The following is a 26,278-nucleotide window of genomic DNA, read 5'->3' as shown; positions in this document are numbered from 1 at the left end:
TTTGAGTGGAAGGAACAGAAGTTAGCCTAAATCATCAGGGAAGAGTCTTAAACTAAATAGCATGGTGAAGTTGATTTAAGGTGAAACCATAGGGATAGTCTATGAAGGAGAGTAGCTGGACGAGGACCAGATGATTGATAAGAGGGTTTTTTTCTTTACAATAGGGAATGTGTATCATTCTGACACTGAAATGAAAGAGGGCAGCTGTGCAAGGTAAGCAAGAGCCATAAAAGAACAGGTTAAAATGACAGTAAAAAGAGATTATAAATCAGAAAAGTATGCAGGCACTGAGCACAAATGAAGAAAGCTGGTAGAAGAGAGGCACTGAGAAGCCTGTGTGCTAGGACTAAAAACAAAGTGTGTGGGATCCATGCTTTAACAGAGTGAAGGGATATGTGTTAAGGCAAATTCAAGTGGAAAGAAGAGGGAGCATTTCAAAGCAGTTGCATAATAGCAGGCTGAGTACAGTAGTAATTAGCCAGAGCTGAGGCAGAGCAGCAGTTAGGCAAGCTTTGCAATTACAAGTGGGAGGCCCACATATGAAAATGAATTTTGAGCTTCTGGAATCAGGGATATTTGAGTCCATTATGAATTGAGCATTTTTAGTCTCCTAGGGAAGAAAAAGCTGAGCCAGGCCAGCCATTCTGAATTACCCAAGCAAGCATTATCCCCCCTAGTTAGTGCTTAGAACTGAGGAGCAGAAGATCTGGAGTTCTCGTCAAGCCCTGACATTGTCTTTACAATGCTGCTTAATTTTGATGCTTGCATACCCCTTTGGGGACCAAGAAACTGAATTAATTAACATTTAATGTACCTTGAGATCTTGAACTGGAAGGAACTGTGAAAATACAAAATATTAATACTGCAACTGTCCTGGGCTAAGCCCAAGGAGATGAGTGTTTCATTGCACACAGGACCAGTGCACATGAACTCACATTCAGGTGTGCAAATGCGTATAGGCATCTACATTTAGGTTTTGTTTCTGTAACCAAGCTTTCTGTTCCAGCTTCACATCTGCAACTGGCCTAATAGTACTTCCTAATAAACTGGGAGGTATGTAGATATTACACTGAAAAGTGTCACAGTAATAAATATCATCAATCTCTAAGGTAGGTGGATAAACAACAGATTGGGAACTGCATTGAACCAAAACTGGCCAACTGCATCCCAGGTAGTAAAGAGATATTACGAAGGTAAAGGGGAAGGCAAAGGAAATGGGATACAAAGTGCCATCAAAGAACTAATTAAAAGTGAGGTGAATGTGTCAAATAAATAGTAATAATAAAATCCTAACAAAACGCCTTCTGACATTTGTTCTAACCTATAGTTCGCTTTCTCTCCCGCCTCCGTTTTCTGTGTCTCGTAGGTTTTGTTAGCTATGACAATCCAGTCTCTGCACAAGCTGCTATCCAGGCTATGAACGGCTTTCAGATTGGCATGAAACGCTTGAAGGTTCAGCTGAAACGCTCCAAAAATGACAGCAAACCTTACTGATCTTAACCCCAGATGCTTACTGCTCTTGTTTTAGCTTTCTTAGGGTAAGTCCCACAAGCAAACCTGTCCTCTGCAGGGGGGTTAAGAAAGAACACAGAGCCAACCTTCACCAAGAGACAGTTATTTTTACAGTTACCACTTCCATTTCCCCACTTGTCCTTATTACACTTGGCTCCCATTTCCTTGCCAAGTAATTATTGAGTTGTGTTACTGTATTTTGTTTTGCAGCATAATTTATCTCCTTTTTAAAACAAAAATAAATGTCTTGAAATTCAAAGCAACACACACACACACAAAATGTGCAATTTAACTCTGTGAACCCTGGTGCCGTTAGCACACAATAAAAGTTGTTTTCTATGGATGGATAGTATTTTACCAGGGTGGCACCAGCAGTTTATAGGTTAAACAAAATGGCCTCATGCCAGTTGAAGCACTTATTTTGCAACAAAAATTGAAACAAGTCTTTCCACTACATCAACTTGTTTTTTGAGAAGATTTGATTTTTTTTTTTTTTTTCGGTTCAAATCAACGTATTGTTATATATTAGTCTGATTTTACACTGGTCGTCTTTATATTCCACTTTTTTTTAAGTTCTTGTTTTTTTGGAAAGGATTAATGTAAAAAAGATTTAGAGATCTGTTTCTAAAGCTACAGGGTTTAAAATAAAAAAATAAAATAAAATGAGTGACAATACTTGATGTTTCTTGAGAGATAAATTTAATAATAATAAAAAAAAGAAAGCCACAGGCCTGTAAATTTTATTTGTAAAAAGCATTTCTATTTTTATACAAAATTTTTACTGCCTCAGAAATAATGGAAGTTATTTATTGCCTATTGTTAACTTATTGGATACCTAAAGAGCAGCTCTCTATGCTAGCTAGATCCTTTGAAGTAGTCTCTAGAGTAATTGTGCCAAGAATGGGCGCTTTTTCACTGTTGAACCCTACACCCTTTACAGTTCATGCTTTTATCCTCTTGTTTGTATTTGTCTGGTTATTTTGTTCGTAGTTTCCATTACCTAGTTTAAAGTTCAGTTGTCTGACCTTTTTTTTTCCCTTCCCCGTACCTTTCTGTTACATTTGTAGAAACTGGTTCTTTCCTCTCTTTTCACCCCAAAGAGGAATCCATTCTCTCTGACTCCTTTCAGATGGATTCTTTGGGGGTTCCATTGTGCTCTTGTTGACAAGTATTGTAAGTTAATGCAAATTATGTGACTGGCTCATAGACTCTACTGATAAAAGATTTGCATTAGTTTTCTCCTGCACCCATAAAAGTGATTTTGTTTGTGCTGCATAGATTCTATGTAACTTTTTTCCTCTTCCTTGTTTTTTCCCTAGACATCTCCATGCCCGTTAGCCCATCGTTTGCCTAGCATGTCCCTGTGGCGTCTCAAAAAAAAAAAAGTTTCATCGTCCCGTCATTGTTTCTGATGTCTTTCTGACCTCACATCATATTTGGTTCTCCTATTGACCTTTGATCTAGTTTGACCTTTGAAATTTGCATGTGACCTCATCTAGCTATGAATTCTGGGAAGTCAATGTGAAAAAACATTGCTGCATTCATGCAAGACTGAAATTTATTATTAGATAAATTAATGATAGGATTTAAAAACAACCTGTGGCAAAATGTTTTTTCTTTCTTTCCTTTTTTTGGTTTTCTTTTTTCCTTTGGGTTTTTTTGTTTGGGTTTTTTGTTTTGTTTTGTTTTGTTTTTCATTTCGTAAAAAAAAATAAAAAAAAAAACAGACTTGAAAGTATTATACAGGGATTGGCATTCTGCCTGGTCACTGGTGACAATAGCAATATGTGTCCAGAGGCACAGAATGTTGGTTTCTAACAGACTACTTCCAAAACAGTTTGAGAAATAAAACTGTCTGATTTTAAGTCTCTAGAGGTCTGTAATAGTTTTTACATTTTTCAGGCAGTGTAAAGTTTTTTGATAAGGCCATTTTAGGTGGCTCACTTTCTCATTAAAGTATATATATAGAACCACTTTTTGTAGATTAGTATAAGAAAATATTTACCCTGTTTTAGGGCAAATGCTACCTACTTGTGTCACCTTTTGCTGAACTGACTCACAGTTAGACAATCCATGGTTTAATGCACATGAAATTACCTATATTTTATACTGTTTCAATGTACAGAAGAAAGGTTACTGTAAAATGTGTTACGTTGGTGCTTCTGTGAATTAAGTTGTGGTTTCATCATGAGTCTTATGGTCTTAAGTGTTCTATGTTTATAAAAGGCGAGTTTAAAATTGGTTTACTTGAACAACAAGAACAAAAACAAGATTCAAAAAAAAAACACAAAAAAAAAAAGTTGTTTGCTTAAAAAAAAAAAATTAATTTCATGTGAAAAATGAAAAAATATTCCAGAATAAGTTTGTGTTGGCTTGTGACGCATTGATGTCATTTTTTTATTGTGAACAATTTAGATGTGTTTGTGTTCAGCAAAATGTGATCGGTTTTTCTTTTAAAGAAAAAAAAAATCAGTGAAACTATAGTGCCAAATTCCAAAGGTACTTTCTTCCTAGAGCTTCAGTGTGTTTCTTGTGTGAAGTAATTTGATAACATGGGTATTTTATTATGTGTTTTGTATAAATCCCTAATATTTAAAGAAAAAAGAGGTTAAAAAGTTTGTTAACTTGCTATCCTGTGGTCTTGTTGCCTGAAATTGTTATTGTTTGTTATTTCTCTTTGATGTTTTTTGTAAAACATTGTATAAGTGCCCATGTTTCACTTTTTTAACCACTCTGCACACATCAATGCTGTGAAAGCAAACCTCACTATGTATTTTCTTCATATTGTATGGAAACCTCTAAGGTGAGAAAGTTTTGAACTTTTAACCCTTTCCACCCAGAGCTGTCTTGAGTGTTAATACCTTTTATACATTCACCATTTTGCTGTTTATTTTTATATATATATCTATATCTATAAATATATATATACTTAGTTTTTTGTGGTTTATTTAATACATGGTTGAAATCAGAACAATGCACAGGGCAGATCTGAAGGACAAAAATATTTTACTGCTGTCTAAATTTCTTCTGTATCTATAACTAAAATTATTTAAAACCGTAATTAACTTGTGGTTTTCCTTTTTAGATTTTGGGGATTTTGTCTTTTCTTAAAGAGCTTTTAATATGCTGCTGGAATATGCTATTCAGTATTAATAAAATAAAAGAAAAAGAAAACAATTCTTTAATTATCTATTGTGTGAGCCACTCCCAGACAGGAGTGGTAAATCCACCATTTGAAAACCTTGAGGAGAAAAAAAAAAAATATTTTTGTAATTTAAATAAATGAACTTTTGCTTAAATCAGATGCACTAGATCTTCCTGGTTGAAAATTCAATGTGCACTGCAGTTAAACTACTTTTTATGGATAAAGTTTACATACACTGTAATGTTTGGTGTTATCTGCCATTATTTGTAACGGCAATATATTGGCTTACTCCTGCAGACACTCGTATAGAGAGGAGTAACTTTACTCGTACAAGTAGTCCATGGGAATATATATGTGACTGATGTGGGTGTTTGCTGGAGGAAGCTCTGTGTAAGGAACCAGAAAAGAGATGCTGGTAGCCCTTTTCACTGCCTTGTAAGTCTGATTAGATTGCATTTCTACCGCACAAATAGTGACCAATAACCAAATTCGGTTCTTTGCTACCGGTATAGAGAATCCATTGCCAATCCAATGCGTGTAAGCAGCAGTACCTGCTACTGATGATAAAGTGCCATACTTTCTTCCACTTCCTATTTCTATCTGATTATATTCGAAGCCGCCTAAAATTAAAAATGAAGCCCTATATGAACAACATCAGCTGGTGCACTCTTGTCTCTCATCCCCAACTTAAATGCTTCTTTATGTAGAGCCCTGGGATGGAAAGGACTAGCCTCTAGTGATGCAAAAAATTTTCCTTCTTATAGCACATGCACTTATAAATAAATGATCTATACTTTTCTCACGTTTTTACTACTGCTGGGGCCTTCCTACACCCTTTGAGGGCTATTTTGTACTACTTGCAGCAATTTTGCATATTCAAAGTATCATCTCACATACGTTATATTATATATATGTACATATATATATATAATATGAAATCATCATTTGGATTGTTTAGACTGTTTCACTAATTTTTCTCATTGTACCCACCGTATAAATTTCCAAAGTTTTTTTAGATGCCCTAGTGTGTGACCTGCAGGTTTACCAGTCCAGTTAGAGCGGTGATGCCTTTGGTCCTCATGCAGTGTAACTCAGCATCAGGCTGCCCCAAATTACGCTACATGGGACATTGGCTTAGCAAAGGGAGAGGAGGAATGTTTCTGTACTTTCAGGCAACTGAGATGGGTCATTACTGAGAAAAGTGTCCATCTTGAAATAAAATTTTAAAAAATAAAACCAAGTACAAAACCAAAAACCCAAACATACATCTCCTTGGAGACAAATTATCTACCAGTTCTCTTTCAAAATATTGAAAGGAAAAAGCTGCAAGGGTGCAAGGGCCTAATAAGAGAGGAAGAAAAACAAGGGAAATTGCTTTACAAAATTCTAATCAAAAGACTAGACTAGTTGTTTTTTCAAACAAATTAGCTAATTGCAATGAAATGGCAGTCCTCAAAGGAGTAACAAGTTCATCTTTCTTTCACCATAGGGGTTACAGTTCCTTGGCTTGTGCTACTCTGGAATCATTTTACTGTTTCTGTTTTTATTATCTTAAGTGCTAATTAACAAAAGGAAAAAATATCCTGTAGTTTCATTACCTTTTTGGATAATGTCATACAAAAAAAAAAAAAAAAAAACAACAAAAAAAAAACAAACCTATGTATTTGTGTTTTTTTTGTGCTGTGAGAATTGTTGTTTGTAGATTAATAATACTATCATTTTGTTTAGAATTACAAACTAGTTTTTAAGTATTGTCTGAGAAAAGCCAAAGTTAATGCAATCTAGTGGAAACTGTAAGACCATTTGAGTATTGTTTCTGTTTTATTGATGCATTTGGATTTTGTTGTTTGATGGAATTTGAGCCAAAAAAAAAAAATAACAAAAAAAAAAAAAAAAGAAAAAAAAAAAAGCAGGCTTTCCTATTTCTACAACTTGATTGTACTTATGCATTTTGTACCAGTGGAACTTTTTATACTGGAGATTAAAAAACAAATGGAAATTTTTGTGGCTTACTCTTGTGGGCCCCCTCGATCATGACTGATTTTCAAGTTTGATTTCTGGATGGTAGAAAGAGAGTTGGTTTTGTTTAGAGAATTCAAAACTTTGGCTTGATTTCTTTTTTTCCCTTTGCTTATATCTAGTGTTTAGAATTTTGTCTTAACAAAAGCGGTAAGTTTCACTTTTTATTCTGTATCGTGCAGTTACACAATAAGGTAATTAGAATTAGGAGTACTCGGTCACTTTGCGTGGATAAATGTATTAGTTAAAAAGTTAGGGGTTTGCTTTTTTGCTGTTTAGATCAGAGTTTTTTCTGATTCTTCTGTCCTCATTGTGAACATAACCGTGTAGTTGAAACAGTCAGACTTATTTTTGTAACGTATGTTATTGTGTGATGCAGTTTTTTGCTTCTGTCTCCAATATTAAACCATTTTCCTAATACTTGTCTCTCTACTTTGTGTGTTGTATTGTTGGTGGTCATTCTGTGTTGGTAATACATCTACACACCTCACTGTTTCACGTGCCTGTTTTTTTTTTCTCTATTTGTTGGTTGTGTATAAAAGATACAGTCGATTCCACCTAAGTGAATATCTGATTGGGGGGCAAAAGAGGATTTGTACATTTTAGACATGTTATGGTTTCTTGGATTATTTTTTTTTTCTCTCTTCCTCCCCCTAGTCATGCCTTATCACTTGGATAATCTGAGCAGGAAGCATTTTAAATGAGTTTCTTGCAAAGTCATATTGAAGGTAGCTTTCGTTAGCCTTCTAACTGCAAAAGCTTCTGCACACAAACACACAGAATCCACCTGAAAAGATTTTTTTTTTTTGCTGTGACATTATAGTCAGTCTGGAAAATGCAGACTATGGAGATCAATACTTCCTAGTCATTAAAAAAAAATAATAATACTCTGCTGCTACTCTACAGAAACATATGAAACGTTCAAGAAAAGGAGGATATAGCCTTGGGATTTCTTCCAAACTGCACAGTAATCCGACGGCATATGGTGTTAGTCAAACTCTCCTTAGAAACTAATCACATCTTAAGTAGGGCTGTGAGAGCCTGCAAAAGTCTACCAGGTGATCGACCTTGTTATGTGCAGTTATACATATAATAATTTAAAAAATAATATCAAATCCAGGTGAGCACAGGAAGACTTTCTATTAAAGCCAGTGGAAGTTAAAAAAAAAAAAAAAAAAAGAAACGAAAAGAAAAAGAAATGATAAATGATGGGAAAAAAAATCCCCTGTTGTTCAAATGGGTGATATTTTTGCTGTGGGCTTACAAAGCAGATCATTCTCAGCATTGGCTAATGGTATTACACAAATCTCAAAAGGGACAAAAGAAATACCATAGTACTTTTTTTCTTACTATTTTTTACACTTGACTTTTAGCTTTTTTTATTCTTTCATTTCCTATCATTTTTTTTTCCTCACAAGAATCTCTCTGCTCTCCCCCAACTGGTGCCCACCATAATGAAATAAAAGCTGCAAAAGAAAAAAATCTATGTTGTTCTGGTTTACAAAAAGTCTCTTCTCTCCTCTGTCTGATCACAGATGCAAACCTTACAATTTGGAGAGGGGGAAAAAAAAAATAAACAAACCCAACCGAACCTAAGGAGGAGAGAGCAGCACTGGCGAGTGCTCTCTGGAATTCAAGCCATACGCCCCCATCCCTTTCCTTTGTCCCGCTTTCCGTGATGCTCAGGAATTGAAGACCACTTAAAAGTGCTCTTATGAGACCCAAACGACACTCCTCCCTCTTGTCTCCTCTCCCCTGGTCTTTCTGGCACTCTGGCTTTGGCTCACACACACACACCCCCACCCTCAAGTAACGTCTTACGAGGTCATGGCACACTGGGTGTTTCTGTGTGGTGCCAGCAGCGACGTTGGCTCCTGCGTTTGGAAGAGTTTTGAAATTTTCTGGTGGCTCACGAGTCGGCCTGGTTGTTGTCGGACAATATATTTTTTTAAAAAAAGTCTTTTTTTTTGCTTTTTTCACTTTTCCGTTTCCATGAAAGTCAAATAAGTGATGAGTGGAGTCCCAAACAAGCTCACATGTCATCTTTCAGGATCTGTTGTCTTAGGTCAGGGGTCCAAGCAACTCTAAGTTTAATCTAAAACCACAGAAGCCTGTAGTGGACAGCCCAGGCAGGAAAGCAGAAATTGGTGGTCAGACTATCTCCTGGGTCTTTGACATCTCTAGATTTTATGATCCCGATTTGGATAATTTTGACACCAGTGGCTTCAGTTGAGTAAGTCCTGACTTGCATGAATGATGAATCAGAATTGGTCTCTGGGTTTTTTAGGTCACTGTGGATGTTTTCTTTTTTTGTTTTCTTTCTTTTTTCTCTCCAAACTTGGTCTTAGTAAAGAAACTAGAGCTTTGTGAAGGGTCTTTTCTTCAAAAAAATACAACTGAAATAAAAGACTTATACTGCAGTTGGATTTCTTTTAAATACTCAGGGCTGAAAGATACAGGTTTTTCTTTTTTTTTTTTTTTTTTTTTTTTTTTTTTATTTCAACAATGTGGAAAAATGAGTTCCTTAAAGCAATGCAGCTGAACAGTTTGTCCTGCTTAAATGCATGCTTTTAATTTCAATTATGTAAGGCACCTTGCAGTGTTAGCAAAATGTCTCTTTGTTAGCTATATGTGTATCGCCATGGGAAATTACCAAACTGTCACAAGACTTGCTGATTAAAGAATAGCCTGCCAGAGTGTGTGTGCCTTTGCCCAGTGTGACTCTTAGGTATTAGGCTAAGGAAAACAGTTTAACAAAATGTAGTGTGAATCATTCCTGATAAGTGAATAAAGCATTGTGACCAAGCAATCAGATTATTCACTTATCAGGAATCGACTGTACTGATAGTTTGCCTGATCGTTTTTGTTCCTCATCTCTGTTGTAGTTTCACTACTTTGCTGTGTTCTGTTTTTTCTCTCATGCTCTTAGCAAAATCACTGGGAATATCCCTTCGTGTGATCATGAAACATGCTACTGAGTAACAAATAAAAAAAAAATTAAAATATAAAAATGATATCTTAACAAAATCTATGCACTTGCTATCAGGAACACAATACTGGATGTGTCTTATATATATTGAACTATAATAGTATTCGATTTCTTAAATAAAGCTTAAGAAAGGATTTTGTTGTCTGTAAAATTTTATGAGCATTAAATGGAAAAAAAAAAAAAAAAAAGCCATGTTTCTAGGGTTGGGCACTTCTTGTTATATGAAATCTTACTGGGTACACGGTCTTTAACCATGCCCAGGCAAATGTTATATAATTCGCTTGATATTTCATTAATAATGGAGATCTTGAAAATTAGACTTACTGAAGTGTGTGGGGAGAAAAAGTCCTGCCATTCAGTGACTTGCAGCAAAAGACATTAAAATGCAGAAATTTCTATCTTTTTCTGTGTTTGCAGAAGCAAATGTGCTTGCTTTTGCACTAAAACTGAGAAATAGCTAAATTATATGAATCAGAAAATGTAATTAAACAGTACTATATTACTTCCACAAACAATGCTATACTTCTTTTTTGGTATGTGACTTTTTTTCCTCCTGATTATAGATAGGTTTAGAATAAAAAAAAATGAAACCCCATATGCTCAAAATCACAAATTCAACACTGGGGGTCAAAGCATCTTTTTGCCCAAGTTGTGTGGCTTACTGTACATTTTCTGTATCTGAGCCTTCTCTTACGAAAACATTTCCACATCAAAACCCATTAAATAAATGGGAATCAAATAGCTAAAACTATTGAATACACTGAAAACTTTATTCCTTCAATGGCTGTGTATTTGCCACAAATTTGTAGGTTTCGAACAATCAGATTTTTATGGAAATGCCCATACTTACTGTATTTAGCAAACTTTCTATAATGCCAGCCTTTGGCAGAAAGATCCAGGAGAGTGGTGGGGGTTGCTTTCTTTTTTTCTTTTGAACTGCATTACTTCCTCACTTTTCATATGCCATTATATTATCTGAAAAAAAAAAAAAAAAAATTAAATTGTGGAAATCTATCTGCTGCTTGTATCATTCTCCTGTATTCGTACATATTTAGAAAATGGTATTGAGCTCGGCATCTAGTGGCAAGGTTTTTTAGACTTGTAAACCCAAAATACTGCTCCACCAGAGAGGCCACGGAGAGGATTGACCTTGGTGGGCAGCAGGATGGTCCTGTCCATCCCACATCTGCAGATCTCAGGTGAGGACCCAGCCCTGGTTTTCAGGGGCTTGCTGATGTAACACAAATGTTAAGTAATAGCAACGATTAGCTCATATTTGTATTCCCTCTGATTTTCCTCATTAGCAGACTTTCTTTTTTTCCGTTAAAGGGAGCTGGAAAGTTGCAGTCATTTTCTGAATCATTCGCCCCTGTTGATAACCTAATTGTTTTACATGAATGCTAATATTTCCCTCTCACACATTTATATCTATCAGCTAAATCAGCAGTAAAGTAAACTCTTCTGGGATACATTCCTATATCAATTAGCAAGAATTTATGCTCCAAAGCACCATTAACATTAATGGGAGTGTGCTCTTTAGCATAAACAGTTGGTGATAGGTCTGGTGGACTTTATTTCCTAAACAAAGAAGCATCTGAATATTAGAGACTTATTTTCTGGAGACGGGACTTCAGGGAGTGATGTCCCACCCTCCCTGGGCTGCTCTAGGGACATCTCATTCACAGGACATGCATAAATTGTTGAGTTCCCAGCAAAAAGAGACAGCATCGGTTTGGAAAGTGGGCTAACTTCTGGTCCAAAGTTTTGCTGACATTTTCCCTTCTAAAAACCTGCCTGAGAACACACCAGGCAAAGTTTTCAGCATTATCTCAACTCCCTCCAACCAATGGCTTGAAAAATTTCACTCTTGGTTCGCCCATGTTTCATGGTTCCACAGGATGGAGACCACGGAGGTGTTGGAGGGAGGGATTTTGGAAAGAGGCAGAGGACAAGAGATGAAGTCCTGTGGGAAAGTAGGTAGTGGGTTTATCAGCTCCCTGAACCATAGTCTTCACAGTTCTGTGCTTTTGAGTAACAATTTAGAGGGGACCAGTAAAACACCAAGTCTCACCTTCCACTTGTAGGACAACATCATTTCCACATCACCCCATGCTTGATCAAGTCAAAAAATGTGCGACCAAAAGGTTTCAGTCTTTACCAGAAGCCACTGGGAGTTGGGTTGAAAGTCCACCACTTCCCAGAAGCACACGATCTGCTGAATCCCCGCCCGTGCTTCTGCAGACATTTTCTGTGTTCGTTCTGGCTCTGCTCAGTTCTGCTACATTAAAGAGCCCTTTTGTATCTACCATCCCCACCCACCCAAGACGCTAATAAGCAGGTCTCTAGTTGCTTTTCAGCATTTTTTTTTTATAAAATATGTATCTATCATGCTCTGGAAGACTCTACATACAATAGTAAGGGTTTTGATCCCTGAATAATTTTTGTGGTTTTTTCCACAACCTTTTTTTTTTTTTTCCTTTTTTTTTTCCTGACATCCTTTCTAAATTTGGGGTACCAGAGCCAGATGCATTATTTCAACATCAAGTCTAGTGATGCAACACGCAGACTTTAAAAATTTCATCCCTACTCTACTCCTCTGAATTACAGTCAGGGACTGCATCAATCCTTGCAAAGAATAACACACAAAAGCCACAAAACACCATGTTGGCAGTATTATATTATTTATTCTTTAGTATGCCTAAACCCCTATCAGATGTGTTGTGTTCCAGGTTCCTGCATGTGTGGTCTGCTTGCCTGTTCTTAGACTTGAAAGCTTGCTTACAACCGTACTAAGAGCACTTTTGTAAAACTCCTAGTCCTCTCCATTATTTTCCAATGTTATCAGTACTTTTAATATTTACTTCCAAGTAATTAGTGAAAATATTCAATAGAATTCAGACCTATTACTGATCCCTGCAGAACCCCTCTAAAAAAATACTCTCCTACAGTGATTCCCCTTTGACAGCTTCTTTGTTGACATGTCAGCCAGTTCTTAATCCATTTTATGTGCCTTGTATTGATAGGGTAGAATGCTAATTTTTTAATCAGGATGCGCTGTCAAACACACAAAAGTCAGAGTATGCACCGTCTTTGCAATTACTTTTATCAGCCAAAACCTACAATCACATCAAAGAATGAAATCAAGTTTGACAACCTTTCCTCCCTAAAAACATGTTGATTGGCATTAATTGTTTACCTCTTCTTTAATGTCTTCTACCCCTTTATACCCATATCAGTATTTCCATTATTTTGCCAAGGTAATGTCAAACTAGTCTACCATGAGCTCGGTCATCCTACTTGTCTTTTATGAGTGTGAGCACAAGAACGGTACATTCCCCATTGTCTGGGATGCTGCTGATGTGCTTGAAGAGTGCTAAAGGTTCCTCTCAATGGAACAAAGCTCTCTATCCCCTTTTTCAACCCAAGGTATGTGGGGCTGCCTGATTGGAAATATTGTACCTTTAATAGCAATGGTAGCTAAGTAGGTTGTTACAGAGTTGGATCAGAAATTATTTTATCCTTCTTCTGACATGTAGGTATGTGAAAGAAAATATTTTTTGACATTTCCTCATTTTCTGCATTATGTCTAGCAGTTTTCCCATTTCCATAAGCCTAAGTTCAATGTTAAAATGAACATACTTAAAGAAATTGTTGCAGTTATCTTGCCCTTCTCACCCAGGTAGAGTTGACAATGTAGAGGGGAACCATGGGGTAATGCATATTTATTTATAAGTAAATATGAAGTATGGGTAAAAGTAAAATACTTTTTCACTCAGTCATCCTCCTCTGAATAGATACAGCTGCTTTTCATTGATGCACGTGGGAGTTAAAGCCCTGTGGCTCTGAAGCAGACCTTGGAGAAGAGTCAGTACCACTTGGGGACTGGGGGATACCTGGATGCACAGGACCTACTAGAGAATAGACATCATTTGGAAATCAGAAGAAACCTGAGTTAGTCAAACTAACCTGACACCATGCTAGTACTGATAAAAATGGATAAGCAGCAGCAATAATGGAGGAAGGTGATGTGTTGTTTTATGAAACAGCATAGGCACAGGTGCTCTTTCAGGCCACAGTGATACCATATAGGTCCTTGATGATGTCGCTTGGGCATAGATCATAAAGGTGTTGAGATACCAATGTATCTGCTCAGGAACCTCAACCTCAGCCCAGCACTCCTCAAAGCAGACACATGCCACTACTTAACCCTGTAGATATCTCTATTATTCAAGACAACATAAATGTATCCTGGAGACAATTATTCCCACCTGAAGCAGTATGCCTAAGACCAGGGTGTGAAGGCACTGTCTAGAGGTGTTCCTGACTTTCCATTGGCTATAAGAGGAGAACAGAAGCAGAATTCAATTTTCTTAGTAGAGACACCAAATATTGCTCCCAGTGCCCAAGGATACCCTGCTTAACTACTAGTTGCAACCACTGCAACAGAAGATCACAGGTCTCCTTTAGGTCCTTTGTCATATCTGCCAGCACCATAGAGGTGTCTCAGACTACTCTGTGTATCTCAGATGGTACTTGGCATCTCTGTTTAGGCAATTCAGTCAAGCCCTGGATGACTAGCTTAGCCAACTCAGAGACACAGGTGCACCAAGAGTCTTTGCTCCCAAGTTGGGCAACAGTAAACTGGTCAGCAGTGTTACTCTGATTGCCCTGAAGCAAGTATGGCTCAATTTGTTTGCAAGATGTAGGCATCTAGTGCTGTTTGAGATGGCCTAGCATCTTCAAAACATCCATGAAGGACCTGTAGACATCATGCAGGAGGAATAGGACATTTGTGACCTCCAATGTGGAGTACTCTAGGCCAGCTCAAGGGCTCTAAACAGCATAATCATATGAGTCTGATGCATCCAGGTACCCAGCTAAGGATCCCTAAGTTTAGAAGGATGAGTCTGTGAGCTGAATCCAACTTTTAAGGCCTTTATTCACTTCCCTAAACCTCGGCCATGTTGGATATTCCAGGGCAATTCAAATGGCACTGATGCCTGCATTTATAAGAAAAGATTGAGCTCCGGAGGTCTAATTTGTAGACAGCTGAAGGTGAAATTCAATGAAGTCTATTGTTAACAAATGAGCCCCAGGTGATGTCCCACAGGCCTGAAGTGAGAATTTTGCCAAAAAAACCCCTGACTGCAGTGGGACTGCTTTTTGGGGGATAGATATATGCAGAATATCCCTATGCCAGAAAAGCCAGACCCGCCAAGGAGTTGTACTTTCGTGATCTGTAGAGCACGTCTGGCATTAGTTTTACCCTATTCAACTTTTGAGACTGAGGATCCCTAGGAAACTATCGCTTACTCTTGTTGTGGATGTGGCCTAAGTATCACAAAATTTTTGCCACCTCAACCTTGGTCTCTGATCCTGGGGTAATCATACAACACACTGGAGCACTGCTCCCCCTGCCCTAGATCCTGGATCCTTCTGCTCAAAAGAATAATAAAATGAAAAGATTCTTCACAGCCTCTCTGGGGAATTTGTTGCACTACTTGACTGTCCTCATGGTGAAGATATTTTTTCTGATATCCAGCCCAAACCTTTCTTGTTGCAACTTACACCCCTCACTTCTCACACTGTGTCATATGCCACTGCAAAAAGCCCTGCTAAAATTTCTTGATAAGTTCTTCATAGATATCAGGGAGGGTGCTGCTGTTTAGGTGCCCCCAAAGCTATATCTGCTCCAGGCTGAACAAGCCCAGCTCCCTCAGCCTCTGCTCAGCCATGATGGTGGGCCTCCGCTAAACTCCTCTGAGTTTGTCCATTCCTCTTCTATACTGGAGCAACCAAAAATTGGATGCAGTATCTAGATGCAGTATAAAATGTGTCTTTGTGGGAGAGAGTTGGAGGGAGAGTGGGGTCAATAATCACTTCCTTCATTGTCCTGGCTCTGCTGCTCTTCATACAGCCTAGGATGTTGGCTTGCTTCGCTTCCAGGGCACACTGCTGGCTTGTCATCACCTCCCACTAGGACCTCCCCCAGATCCTTTTCAGCAGAGCTCCCCCCAAGCCTGTCCATCCCTAGCCTTTATCACCATAAGCACCTCTTCCTTCCTCTCTGAATTTTTTCCTTCTTGAATTTCACAAAGTTCCTGTGGGCCCTTTCCTCCAGCCTGTCAAGCTCACTCTGAATGGCAGCCCTGCCCATGGTCATATCCCACCAATTTGGTGTCATTGGCAAACTTGATGGGATAGGCTATGAAGTGGTACAAAATACGGATGTTGCACTTGCACTTGTTTTGGGTTGCACTACAGGTGGCTGAACCTAATGCAAGTCGAGGCTGAGGCAATAGCGAGCACATTATGGTATCTCACCCACTCCTCTCTCCTCTCACTTTCGTGACAAAATGTGAATAAATTAAAAAGCAAGGAAACATCAGAAGGTGCTAATAAAGGAAACAGTGGTTGTTCCCTACCAGGTATGTTGTAACTAGTCACAGAGCACTCAGAGCACACCCTGGGAAGTAGAACCAGGATTCCTGCTCACCACCGTGATGTGAAGCATACTCTTGGGTAATGCTGTTACTGGTCCAAAGAGCTACTTATACTTATGTGTGTCCACAGTAGTGACAAACCCAAAGCTATGGCTGCAGATTTCCAGGATGGCCAAGATCCTTGTGCTTGCAGGTGACAGGAATCCATCCACTCACCCATCTCCTTGTTAACCAGGTACCAGTCTGCTGGCAGTAGCTTAAGACATTCTTCCTTTCCACAGGCATGAGCACAACTTGTGGCACAAGGGTTTGGGCCTCCTGCTCTCCTGTCTTCATCCCAGCTTTCATTTTTTTTGGAATTCACCCTTCTCCCCACACTGCCAGCAAACTTGTTTTCCAGAAATCTTGTGGGCAGCATAAGGGAAAATAATACCACCACCACTCAGTTACAGATTGAGAACATGCTGACTGGAAAAGCATGAAGACGACCAGTATATGTGCAGGGAGAAGACAGGGTCACGAAGGACCCTTTCTCCTCCCCTTCCCACATCCCAGGTTCCTGTCTCAAATCACAGCCATACAAGCCTAGAAGATGAGGTTTCATAGGCAGGACTGCTTCTAGTTAATGGTTTGTTGTTTTGTGTTTTTTTTTTTTTCCAAACACTACCTGCCGAGCCAGTGGATCCCATAGTCATCTTCATGGGCCTTACAGTCAAATATTACCACAAATTCCCAAATGAGATATCCCACTTCCCTGTCCCCTTCCAAGCACTTTCTTCACAACTGGGGTTGCTTGCTTATTAGATAGGTCTCATTTCTGCCAAAATATATTTCCCAATAAAAATAAAAACCCTAGCACTGTCCCATCCTGGCCCATGTGCCTCCCTTTTTGTATTACTTACCTTAGAAGAGAGTTATAGCTGCATCCAACTTCTGAACAACAGCAGTGGGACTATGGGGTGGACTGGGCTGTGTGGTGGACTGTAAGCATTTTCACACCTACTGAAATTGTACCCATATTTATGCCACAGCCTGATGATATCTTCAACATCTCAGCAATATGGCTTGTCACTGGGTCAGAATGCAATTTCTTTGCTATAAATCACCTCCCTGTGCCTGGTGCAGGAGCAGATGCTAGCCATAAATTTAGTCTCAGTGGAACAGAGCTCCTGGATGAGAGGTCATGATCCCAGGTGTAAATAAGTAAAAAGTGCACAACTCATGGAAACACCAGCCAGCTGGACTGTAGCTTTGCATGGAGGGCAAACAGGTTTAACAAGTGGTGTTCACAGTGCCCCCTTCTCCTCCAGCCACATTTTCTTCAGCTCATTTAGCCCTACTCTTTTCTATTAACAGTTGGCCATCTCCTTGCTTGCTGAATACACTCTTTTCCTTGTCAAAGTACAGAAATTTTTCCTTTCTACAGTCCCCAGGGCTGTGGAGTTCAACCCAGGGGACTGGTGCCAAATTGCCAACTTAGAAGAGTTTTTATGTGGTCAGCCCTTGGGCTCAGTTAACCGAGGTTCTTGGTTGGTTGAGCATCCCTGTACACCTGTTGGGAAAGGTACAGAGATATCACCAGATGTGGGTCAGACCCTAGTTTGACCTATTATGCATCTGAAGAAACTGCTTGTTCTCTGCTGAAGGAGAGTGAGGAAGGGAACCTGGTGCACTTTCCTGATTTTAGCATCCCAGCTGGGTGCTCAGCTCATGGCAGCTGGACACAGTGCCCTGGGGCATGCCTTCTGCTGGTAAGGAGCCCTTGTGCTCTAGGAATGCACTTCTAGGCTTGCCCAGAAATTTGCGATCTTCAGCTTTCAAGGTCTAAGGAAACAAAATACACAGGAAAGAAAAACAAACAAACAAACAAACAAAAAAAAAAAAAACAAAAACCAAAAAAAAAAAAAAAAAAAAAAAAACAAAACAACAAACAAACCAAACCCTCACACACCCCTCTGCAACCCTTCAAAATGTATTTTGTGTAGCAAAATCCACCCATGTCCATGGGAGAGCAAGACTGTGAGGAGCATTACTATCAGCGCTGGAAGCTCTCTTAAGTCCTGCTTCTGCATATACGCAGAACTGCCCTCCCCTGAGCAGCCTTCACCTGCTGAAGGCTTGCAGGGCATCTAAATGGCTGCAGGGCTTATGCTCATGGTGCACTCACCACTGCTCCCGTTTTACGTTCGGATGCCCAGCCATGCCTGGGGAGCTGCCTGCATACCTCTGCTGTTTCAGACTGACAGGCGTCAAAGGATACCTTCTTCTGAGCAGAGCACTTCAAGACCCCATGAGGAACTGTGGTTTGCCTTCCCGAATTAATATGCAGAAGTAAGCAGCATGAATCAGCCACGGGGCACCGCAGCGCTCCTGTATCCCTTTTACTCTTACCAGCAGCTTGGATTTTACGCTTGGAGCATTGTTCTTTCCCTGTTCCTTGCCTCTCAACTGGTTGTCTCTCATCCAGTTCTCATTCCTTTTCTTCCTATGAGTAATTCTTGTTCTCTGCTCTGTATTCAACAAGTGTTTGAAATAAATGAAGGAGGTGATTAATTATTTAGGATTGTACAAGGGAATCTAACTAGGTGCAGCGGGAAAGAATTAAGCAAGTGAGACGTAAAGGCTGAAGATCAGGAAAATATTTCCTTAAAGTGAAATATAATAGAGGGCAAGCCTGCCTCTGGGGCAGCATGGGAGGTTTCTCCTCCCATAGGATTTAAGATTGCAAAGAGCAAAAAATGGTCTTTAAGCGTAAGACTTCTGGGACAAGGTTAGCTAGCCCAAAAGATTCTATTTGTCTCTCTCATCTAGGCATAATGGGGGGGACACAGTGTGTGAGAACACAAAGAGATTTATTCATGCTACAAACTTAAAATGCAGTGGGCAACTTCCCTTCAGTGCAAACAACTCTTTTTATAACCTGTTTGAAGATAACTTTCTATATACTCTTATTACTCAAGTAATTAATTTTCAACACTGAATGTGAGAGGACACTGCATTACCACAGCAGGTAAATTTGGGACTGAAAAGAAAGCACACTAGCCATTAAAATTAGAGTTATTTTTGAAGACTACATCTAAGATTTCTAATAGTACTCTGAGCAATATCAGGGTTTTCTGATTTCATTTGCTGTGCTGTCTCCTTTCATTACAGAATGTCCTAGCACAAACCTACCTGCCACAGTCTTGAATCCTTTTATCTCTTGTTAACTCTAGCTTTTTTTTTTTTTGTTTTCATTGATCACTTCCTTCTCATGCAAAGACTTGATATGTTTAACCTTCATAATCTTCTTACTTTGCAGTTGTGGGTCTGTAATTACAGGCTGTTTGAGGGCTCACCTAGTAATAAATCAAGTTGCGCTAATTGAACAAAAACTTGTTCAAAAACCTGCTCACTGAAGTGATCATTTTACCTTTTTCGGAAAATTATATAGCTCCGAAATAACACCCAAACTTGTTGCTTATGTGAAGTCTCAGGATTATTTGACAACTCACAAAGCCCATTCTGGCTGCAAAGTGGTACGTTCAGCCAGGCTAGGCTGCGTGCTGTGGGCAATCCAAGGAAACTACGAGTGGCCAAATGCTGGCTTGGGTGAAGCCCATCATTAGTAGACAATTTTGTCACATACGGCAGTGTGACATTTTAGTACTACAAACATCCATTCCAGCTGGTCTGAGGGCATTTCGACTTACCTGGTCCACTGAAATGGCTAAAATTTTCCTGCCTTTTAATACCTTCATTAGCTGTATTCAATGTTTAAAGTGCATCTATGGGACACAACACTGTCTCTGGAGCAAGTCCCACTGTAGCGCTGAATTAGTTACACCGAGCCTACAAAGATGCTGGAGCATCATGTTCCTCTTGATCTAATTAGAAAGGCAAAGCACAAGATCATCTCACATGGCAAAGGTCTGGTCTGCCCGCATGCTTTGTTTGTAGCACACATGGCCTGTGGATGGTGGCTCCAACACATAGGGGTCTTACGAGCTCATAGTGACTGAGCCACGTGCCAACGTTGGTGCAACCATCAGACATTTGGACAAGTAGAGGCACATGTATGCCAACACCTGGCAGTAGGGACTCACAGGTCTTGAAGCTTTTTGGGTGCCTGTTGGCTGTGAGAGTTGATGGTAGATATCTGCTAGCACTGAACCTCTAATCTATATTTTCTTGCAAAGCAGTACTGGCTAATAATTAATGCTTTACAACTTGCCAGTGACATCAAAATAAATTGTCTTTGTTTCACCTCAACTATCACATTGCATGGGACTCCTGGAAATGAGTGTTATTCTCTTTTCTCTAATTTACTGCTGCTGAATTGAGGACTGCCTGGTACTCCTGTGCCGAGTTTCTGTCTTCAAACCTTCAATGTTCCAAAGGGCTGACAGTGATTTCAGATTCCCACAACCACAGGCTGAGGAATCAGGAAAAATAATTTTACACCAACTTGATAGTACAGGATCCTGATTCTTCAGAGCTGTAGACAGGAAAAGTCCCAAAGAGCGAGAAAGAGGGAAATGCAGAAGTAACACAAGGGGGAGGTTTCTCATCACTTCTCATTCCTCTGAGAGGATATTAGCTGCACGTTGATGCCAAAAAATATTATGCGTGTTCTTTAGTGTGGCACAATACCTCCTGCCTTGCTCTTTATGTGATCTCCTGGATAAATCAGTTGACTCATCTTCCAGATCCACAGCTGGAATTTCTCAGTATACCAGTAAGCAAAACAAAGCTTCTGCATGTCCTAGTGGCTTCAGATTCCTTCCTTCTCATTTAATTAGTTCTTGTAGTACTTAATGGCCACCAAGTCTGCTCTCTGTTTTTCCCTGTGTGTTGTGAAAGTCTCATTTATAAATGCCCTTGAGAGGCAGCAGGTAGGAGAGGAGGGCCTTGCCACTCTGACTCTCAACGTTTTATTTATACATTTGCTGAGTCTTCATTTCCAGGTTAAATATTTCAGCAAATTGACACCAATGGAGGATAACCAAGTCAAGACTTTTCTTGCTCGCTCACGTTTTTTGAACAACTATTTGAGACTGTTAGGACACATCACCCAAGTTAACTTTGCCTGCTGTTGGGTCCGGGTCTCCCATCACTAACGAACTCCGCTTTGACCACTGCATTATGCTGCACAGGCTTTTGAATACAGAGGCATTTGTGCCCAACCTGGTCTTGAACAAACAACTATAAGCTTCAGCAACTACCCATATGCCCTAGTGTCCCATAGATGTCTGCATGACATTTGCCTTTACAAAATATCAAGAAATAATGGGAGGCAATTCTGTGCATTCCTGCAAAGACTTGTTACTGGTGGCTGGTAAGAAAACTTGAGGAGAAATGAATACATACCTTGGATTAAAGAGAAGCATTGTCAGGACCTTGGAAAGCTGAGATTTTGTCCATATAACATTTCAAGAAGCAAAATTGTGCCAGGGGAAAGAAGGGGAAGGTTAGCAGTAAAAAGCAGCAGCTTTCAACTGCATAAAAAAAAAAAAAAGTACATTCTGTGAAAACATTTAAATGTCTTCTTACAGTGAAAAAGATGAACTGAGTCTTTCCCATCTGTTTTTTTCACATTTCTAAATAAGCATATGATTATTTTTTAATGTTTTCTTCATAGGGTGTTACAGTATTATTAAGTGATGCTGGTTTCTGAACCTCTATTTTTAAGACCCCACCATGATTGTTTTGCAGCAAAGATGTGCCAAGGCTTGCATTTGACTGTAGTGCTCAAAGACTTCAAGTTCTCGTTATCACTATGGCAACTATTAATCATTCGTTTGTTGTAACACGATAAATACATGCCCTCAACTAGAAAGCATGTTATAAATCACTGGAGTACCCTCAGAGCTGCTCTGTGTAGCACTAAGTCAACCAAAGGAAACCATGAGTACAGCAGCAAATATGTTAAAGTGTTGCAGCAGACCTCGTGATTTGGGTCATCAGGACAAGGTAATCAAGTTCTCAGGTTTTTGTTTGATTTTTCAAAACATGCTTGTGGTGTAAAGCATTTATTCTATAATATAGAAGCTTAGAAGTGTGATAGTCACACGTCTCTGCCATGCACTGGGAGATGGCATGATGACCCACCACATTGCCTTCGAGGAGTTGGATCCACCATGCAAGGATGAAATTACAGGTCTTGAAGACAGTGTAGGCTCATCTACAAGGATCTCCATTCTTCAAAGCAAAGCTGATAAGATTTTTCTTGGGCACAGAGCTATACTGACATGGCTACACTGAGTAATCTTGGAGCTGACATGAAGGTATCTTCATTGTGCTACACAAAATGAGTATCTCTCTTATATGGTTACAAACCAAGAGCCAGCTCAAGACATCCTCTGTTCTCTTCCCTCCTTTTTCTAGTCCCTGTAGGCTCTTTCTAGTCACCAGTACCAATCACAAGAAATGCTTGGAGACATCTGCAAAGACATTTTAACAGACGTATCACCAAGCGAGACTTAAAAGTATCTCTCTTGGCCATACTATTACATCACTGGCCAGAGAAAAGCACCCTCATTTCACTTTCCTTCACCAAGAGCAGTTAAGGCAGACTGCTTTATATCCAAACTGATTGGGGATAGCAGCCTGTAGAGCAGCTGGGCCAGTGTGAACACTGGTCAGCAACTTGATATAGGTTTCCTATGTGATACCTCATGGACCCCAAACATTAGCAGGGCAAGGGCCTCCCCATCCTTTTTTCACAAACTGTTCCTGTTTTATCTTTACAACATGATGCTGAGGGCGAGTCCAGTGTCCCACACCAAGGGATGAGGAGATGTCTGAGGGTGAAAAGCCTGGTAGGAACACGTTGGAAAAATGGTCTCACCCTATTTACAGAGCCTACACTGAGATACCATAGCAGTTATAGCCAAAATCCTTCTCCAAGTGACTTAAATGACTTACTCCAGAAATAGCCCCTCCAACCAAGTAGCATGTTCATAGCATGGGGCAGTGATCATAATCATAACAGGCAAAGAATTGTCACCAACAGTTGGAGACTCCTAACTGCTTCAGTCTCCAACCTTAGCCCTCATCCTGAAAGGTCACAATTGTTGTGGTTTGAGCCTACTCAGCAGCTAAACGCCCCGCAGTCACTCACCCACCCTCCCCCCACTTGTGAATGGGGAGGGGCAAAGGGAGACTCGCGGGTTGAGATAAAAACAGTTTAATAACAGTAACAGAACAATACACTGACAGCAGTATCAATGGGTAATGTACCATACAGCTGCTCACCACCCACCTGCTCCCGGCCGGCGATCCCAAACACAAAGGCCCCACAGCCACACTCCTGGAAGCAGCAGCTGTTCCTGGCCCACTCCTGCCTTTATATAGTGAGCACAATGTCACATGACATGGACTATCGGCCAATCCGGGCCCAGCCCTCCAGCTGTGCTCCCCCCGCCCCCGCGCACAGGTGAGGGCACTGGGACCTGGGGAGCCCCTGGGGTCTCAGGGGGCTGCAGCACTCCTCCCGCTGCCGAACCAACGGGAGCTCTAGTCCAGCCCCAACCAGGACAACAATAAAACGTAAAAGCCACCACAGAACTTCACATAGTCTTTGGACCTCTTTTGAGACAACTAGTGATCTTAATCCTGGATCAATGTGGATTTTATCCAGTGAGAAGAGGCCTAAGGCCATCATTTAAACAGATCATTGGCACTGATGGCGGCAGCTTCAAAAGGCTCTGTAGTAGCAGTCAGTGGTAGCCCAGACCATCTCCTTTGCTCCAAACGAGGTCAAGGGAATTGATTATTCACCTTTATTTGGTATTTGTGAAACCACATCTAGAGTACTGTGGTCAGTTTTGGGCCGCCAAGTGAGTGGTCAGCCAATTGGAGTGAGTCCAGTTTAGTTACAGTTCAAGATGATGAGGGAGCCAGAGCACATGATGTATGTGATGATACTGAGACACTCACTTTGTTCATCCTGGAGAAGAGACAGCATCAGGGGAAGAGGAGGCAGGGATGGAATCTTATAGCTGTCTTCAACAACCTAAAGAAGATGGAGTCAGATGTTTCTCAGGAACATACAACAAAAGGACGAAAAGCTACATGGATGGGGTAGGCACAAAAATTTGCTGGAAGGGCAATTCCAATTATATATAAGGAAGGAAAAGTCCACCATTACAGAGGTTAAACACTGGCATAGACTTCCTGAAAGGAGGTGGGATTGCCATCCTTGGAGACATTCAAAATTCAACTAGGCATCGCCCTGAGCAACCTGATCTTACACTGAAGTTGGTCCAGCCCTGAACAGCGGGTTGGACTAGGACTTCCCAAGGTCCCTTGCAGTCAGAATTGTTCTGTGGCACTCTGACCTTTTATTTAGGTGATTCTTCTTCAGCTAATCCCCAGCAGCACGCCACTGCAGAATACATGCTACTTAATCCACCACTCTTTGATCTTTAGGACTAGAGTCAGCGAAGGGTTCACTAGATGAACCCAGATCTGGAGAGATCTTGTCTTCAGAAATTTATGACAGTTAACTACCTTCCCTGCTCAGCCTACATGGCATTTTATTTTCTTTTATCCTGTCCCTCCCAAATCCCAGTGTGGCAATTCTTCTCTGTGTTGTACAGGATCTGAAATAAAGAATTAGAAGACGTGTTAGCACCTCCAGGAAAGGCTTTAGAATTAGCTTGTTGCTGTACGTCCTATATTCAGATTAATCAGGGAAATAATCACACAGAGTGTTCATAAATAGATGGTTCCTGTGCTCCTAACAGAGGCTAAACTTGCAAAAAAAAAAAAAAAAAATCAAAGGATGGTTTGTGTCTGAGAACAGCAGGCTTAGCGGATGGAGAAGGAAAATCTTCTCACAGTATTTCTATTCAAGTCCAGCCTCAGCATAAGGTGATCACGTTATGTATTTAAAAATGAAAAACTCCAATTTTTCTGAAGGTAGCTTTATCACAAGGATTATCTACAAAGGCTACACAGAAAGATGTCACAGCAAGGAATAACGTGCCAGACTGGATAGGAGCAGCAGTAAAGGGGCTCCGTGATGCCCAGCGCAGTCTAGATACTGAGATAACGGCCTCTTTGTTCTATAAATGTTTTTTCCATGACACTCATTGCTGAACTACCAGAGCACTTTTAAGTCATGCACTAGGCAATATGACTAACATCTGTCATGTTTTCTCCTTTCATCCTGTCCCCAGGGGCAGAAGCTTGTGCAGTCATGGGGAGGGGGAGTTAATTACATCATATACATACATTTGTATGCACACATATGCAGCCACGCACATGCACACATACGCACCAATGAAATCTCGTCCTTGCACACATGTTGCTTTATTTTGGTTTTTGTCAGTAAGGGAAACAGCTAGAAGATGTACTTTCCACAACAGCAGGGGTGGAGATTTGCAGCACATTTAAAAGCAGAGATGCATTTCTTTGAAGTTCTGAAATTAAAAGGTAGCACACCCAAAACTGCATCCTACAATAAAAGACAGACATTTTCTAAAAAAAAAAAAAAAAAAAACAAACAAAACAAAACAAAACAAAACAAAACAAAACATAAACAAAATCACCTCGCCTCCAAAAGCTCCAGCCCAGAATACCCTTCCCTCTTCTCAAAACAAACAACTTTTGGCTTCAAAAAGCAACGTGAGACGTGGCAAGGCAAGAGCTGTACTGGTGTTGTCTTCCAAAGCAAACACTCAATGCTTTTATTACAGTGAAAAATAATAATGGGATACAGAGTGTACATGATGTAAACACCTTAAATGCAATTCTAATTTTATTGTTGCTTCAAGATCACAGATTGTTATGTCAACTAAAGAGGGAAGGGGGGAAAACCTGATCACAGCATTAATTTGATATGAGATTCATTTGTTCCACATTTGTGCTTCAATACATGCATAATAAACAATCCCAGTTAAAGAAAAATAATAATATTGAAGCTATAATAATAGCATAATGTAGTATCCACTTAACCTCCAAGTCTGCTTAAAAAAATAAAAACATAAAAAATAAAAAATAAATCCCTTAAGAGTCTATTACAGTTCCAGCTGCAATACAACTCACATTATAATCAATAACACTTGTAGAGCAGGCAGGCCAATTTTCAGAAATACAGTCTATTAAAGCACTGAAAATTGCTAAACTGACAACTGCAGCAGTGGCCCAATGTCCTAGCTATAAACTCTGGGCAGGCGGCTCAGC

The 26,278-nt window shown here is 39.8% G+C and overlaps 1 protein-coding gene and 1 long non-coding RNA gene across 11 annotated transcripts in view; one reads left to right on the top strand and one right to left on the bottom strand.

Moving 5' to 3' along the window:
- CELF2 (CUGBP Elav-like family member 2) overlaps positions 1-7,096 on the top strand; it is a 559,898-nt gene extending 552,802 nt beyond the window's left edge. For 8 of the 10 annotated variants that reach the window (XM_032985807.2, XM_032985805.2, XM_032985804.2 and 5 more), the window contains one exon: positions 1,367-7,096. In XM_032985807.2, the coding sequence (XP_032841698.1) occupies positions 1,367-1,494 (128 nt within the window). In that variant the 3' untranslated portion in view covers positions 1,495-7,096. The remainder of the gene's footprint in view (positions 1-1,366) is intronic. The other 2 variants (XM_032985801.2, XM_032985803.2) reach the window with 1 other exon arrangement.
- A 16,761-nt stretch (positions 7,097-23,857) lies between these two features.
- LOC116959935 lies at positions 23,858-25,541 on the bottom strand. The gene is made up of 2 exons (XR_004406091.2): positions 25,374-25,541; positions 23,858-24,693 (listed from the first exon to the last, which is right to left on the bottom strand). It is a non-coding gene; the product is annotated as an uncharacterized LOC116959935 (long non-coding RNA).
- Between the last annotated feature and the right edge of the window lie 737 nt (positions 25,542-26,278).

The sequence above is a fragment of the Tyto alba genome, unplaced genomic scaffold (assembly GCF_018691265.1).
Source record: "Tyto alba isolate M040663 unplaced genomic scaffold, T.alba_DEE_v4.0 Super-Scaffold_2, whole genome shotgun sequence".
NCBI classification, from domain to species: domain Eukaryota; kingdom Metazoa; phylum Chordata; class Aves; order Strigiformes; family Tytonidae; genus Tyto; species Tyto alba.
This window is presented reverse-complemented; position numbering and strand designations above follow the sequence as displayed.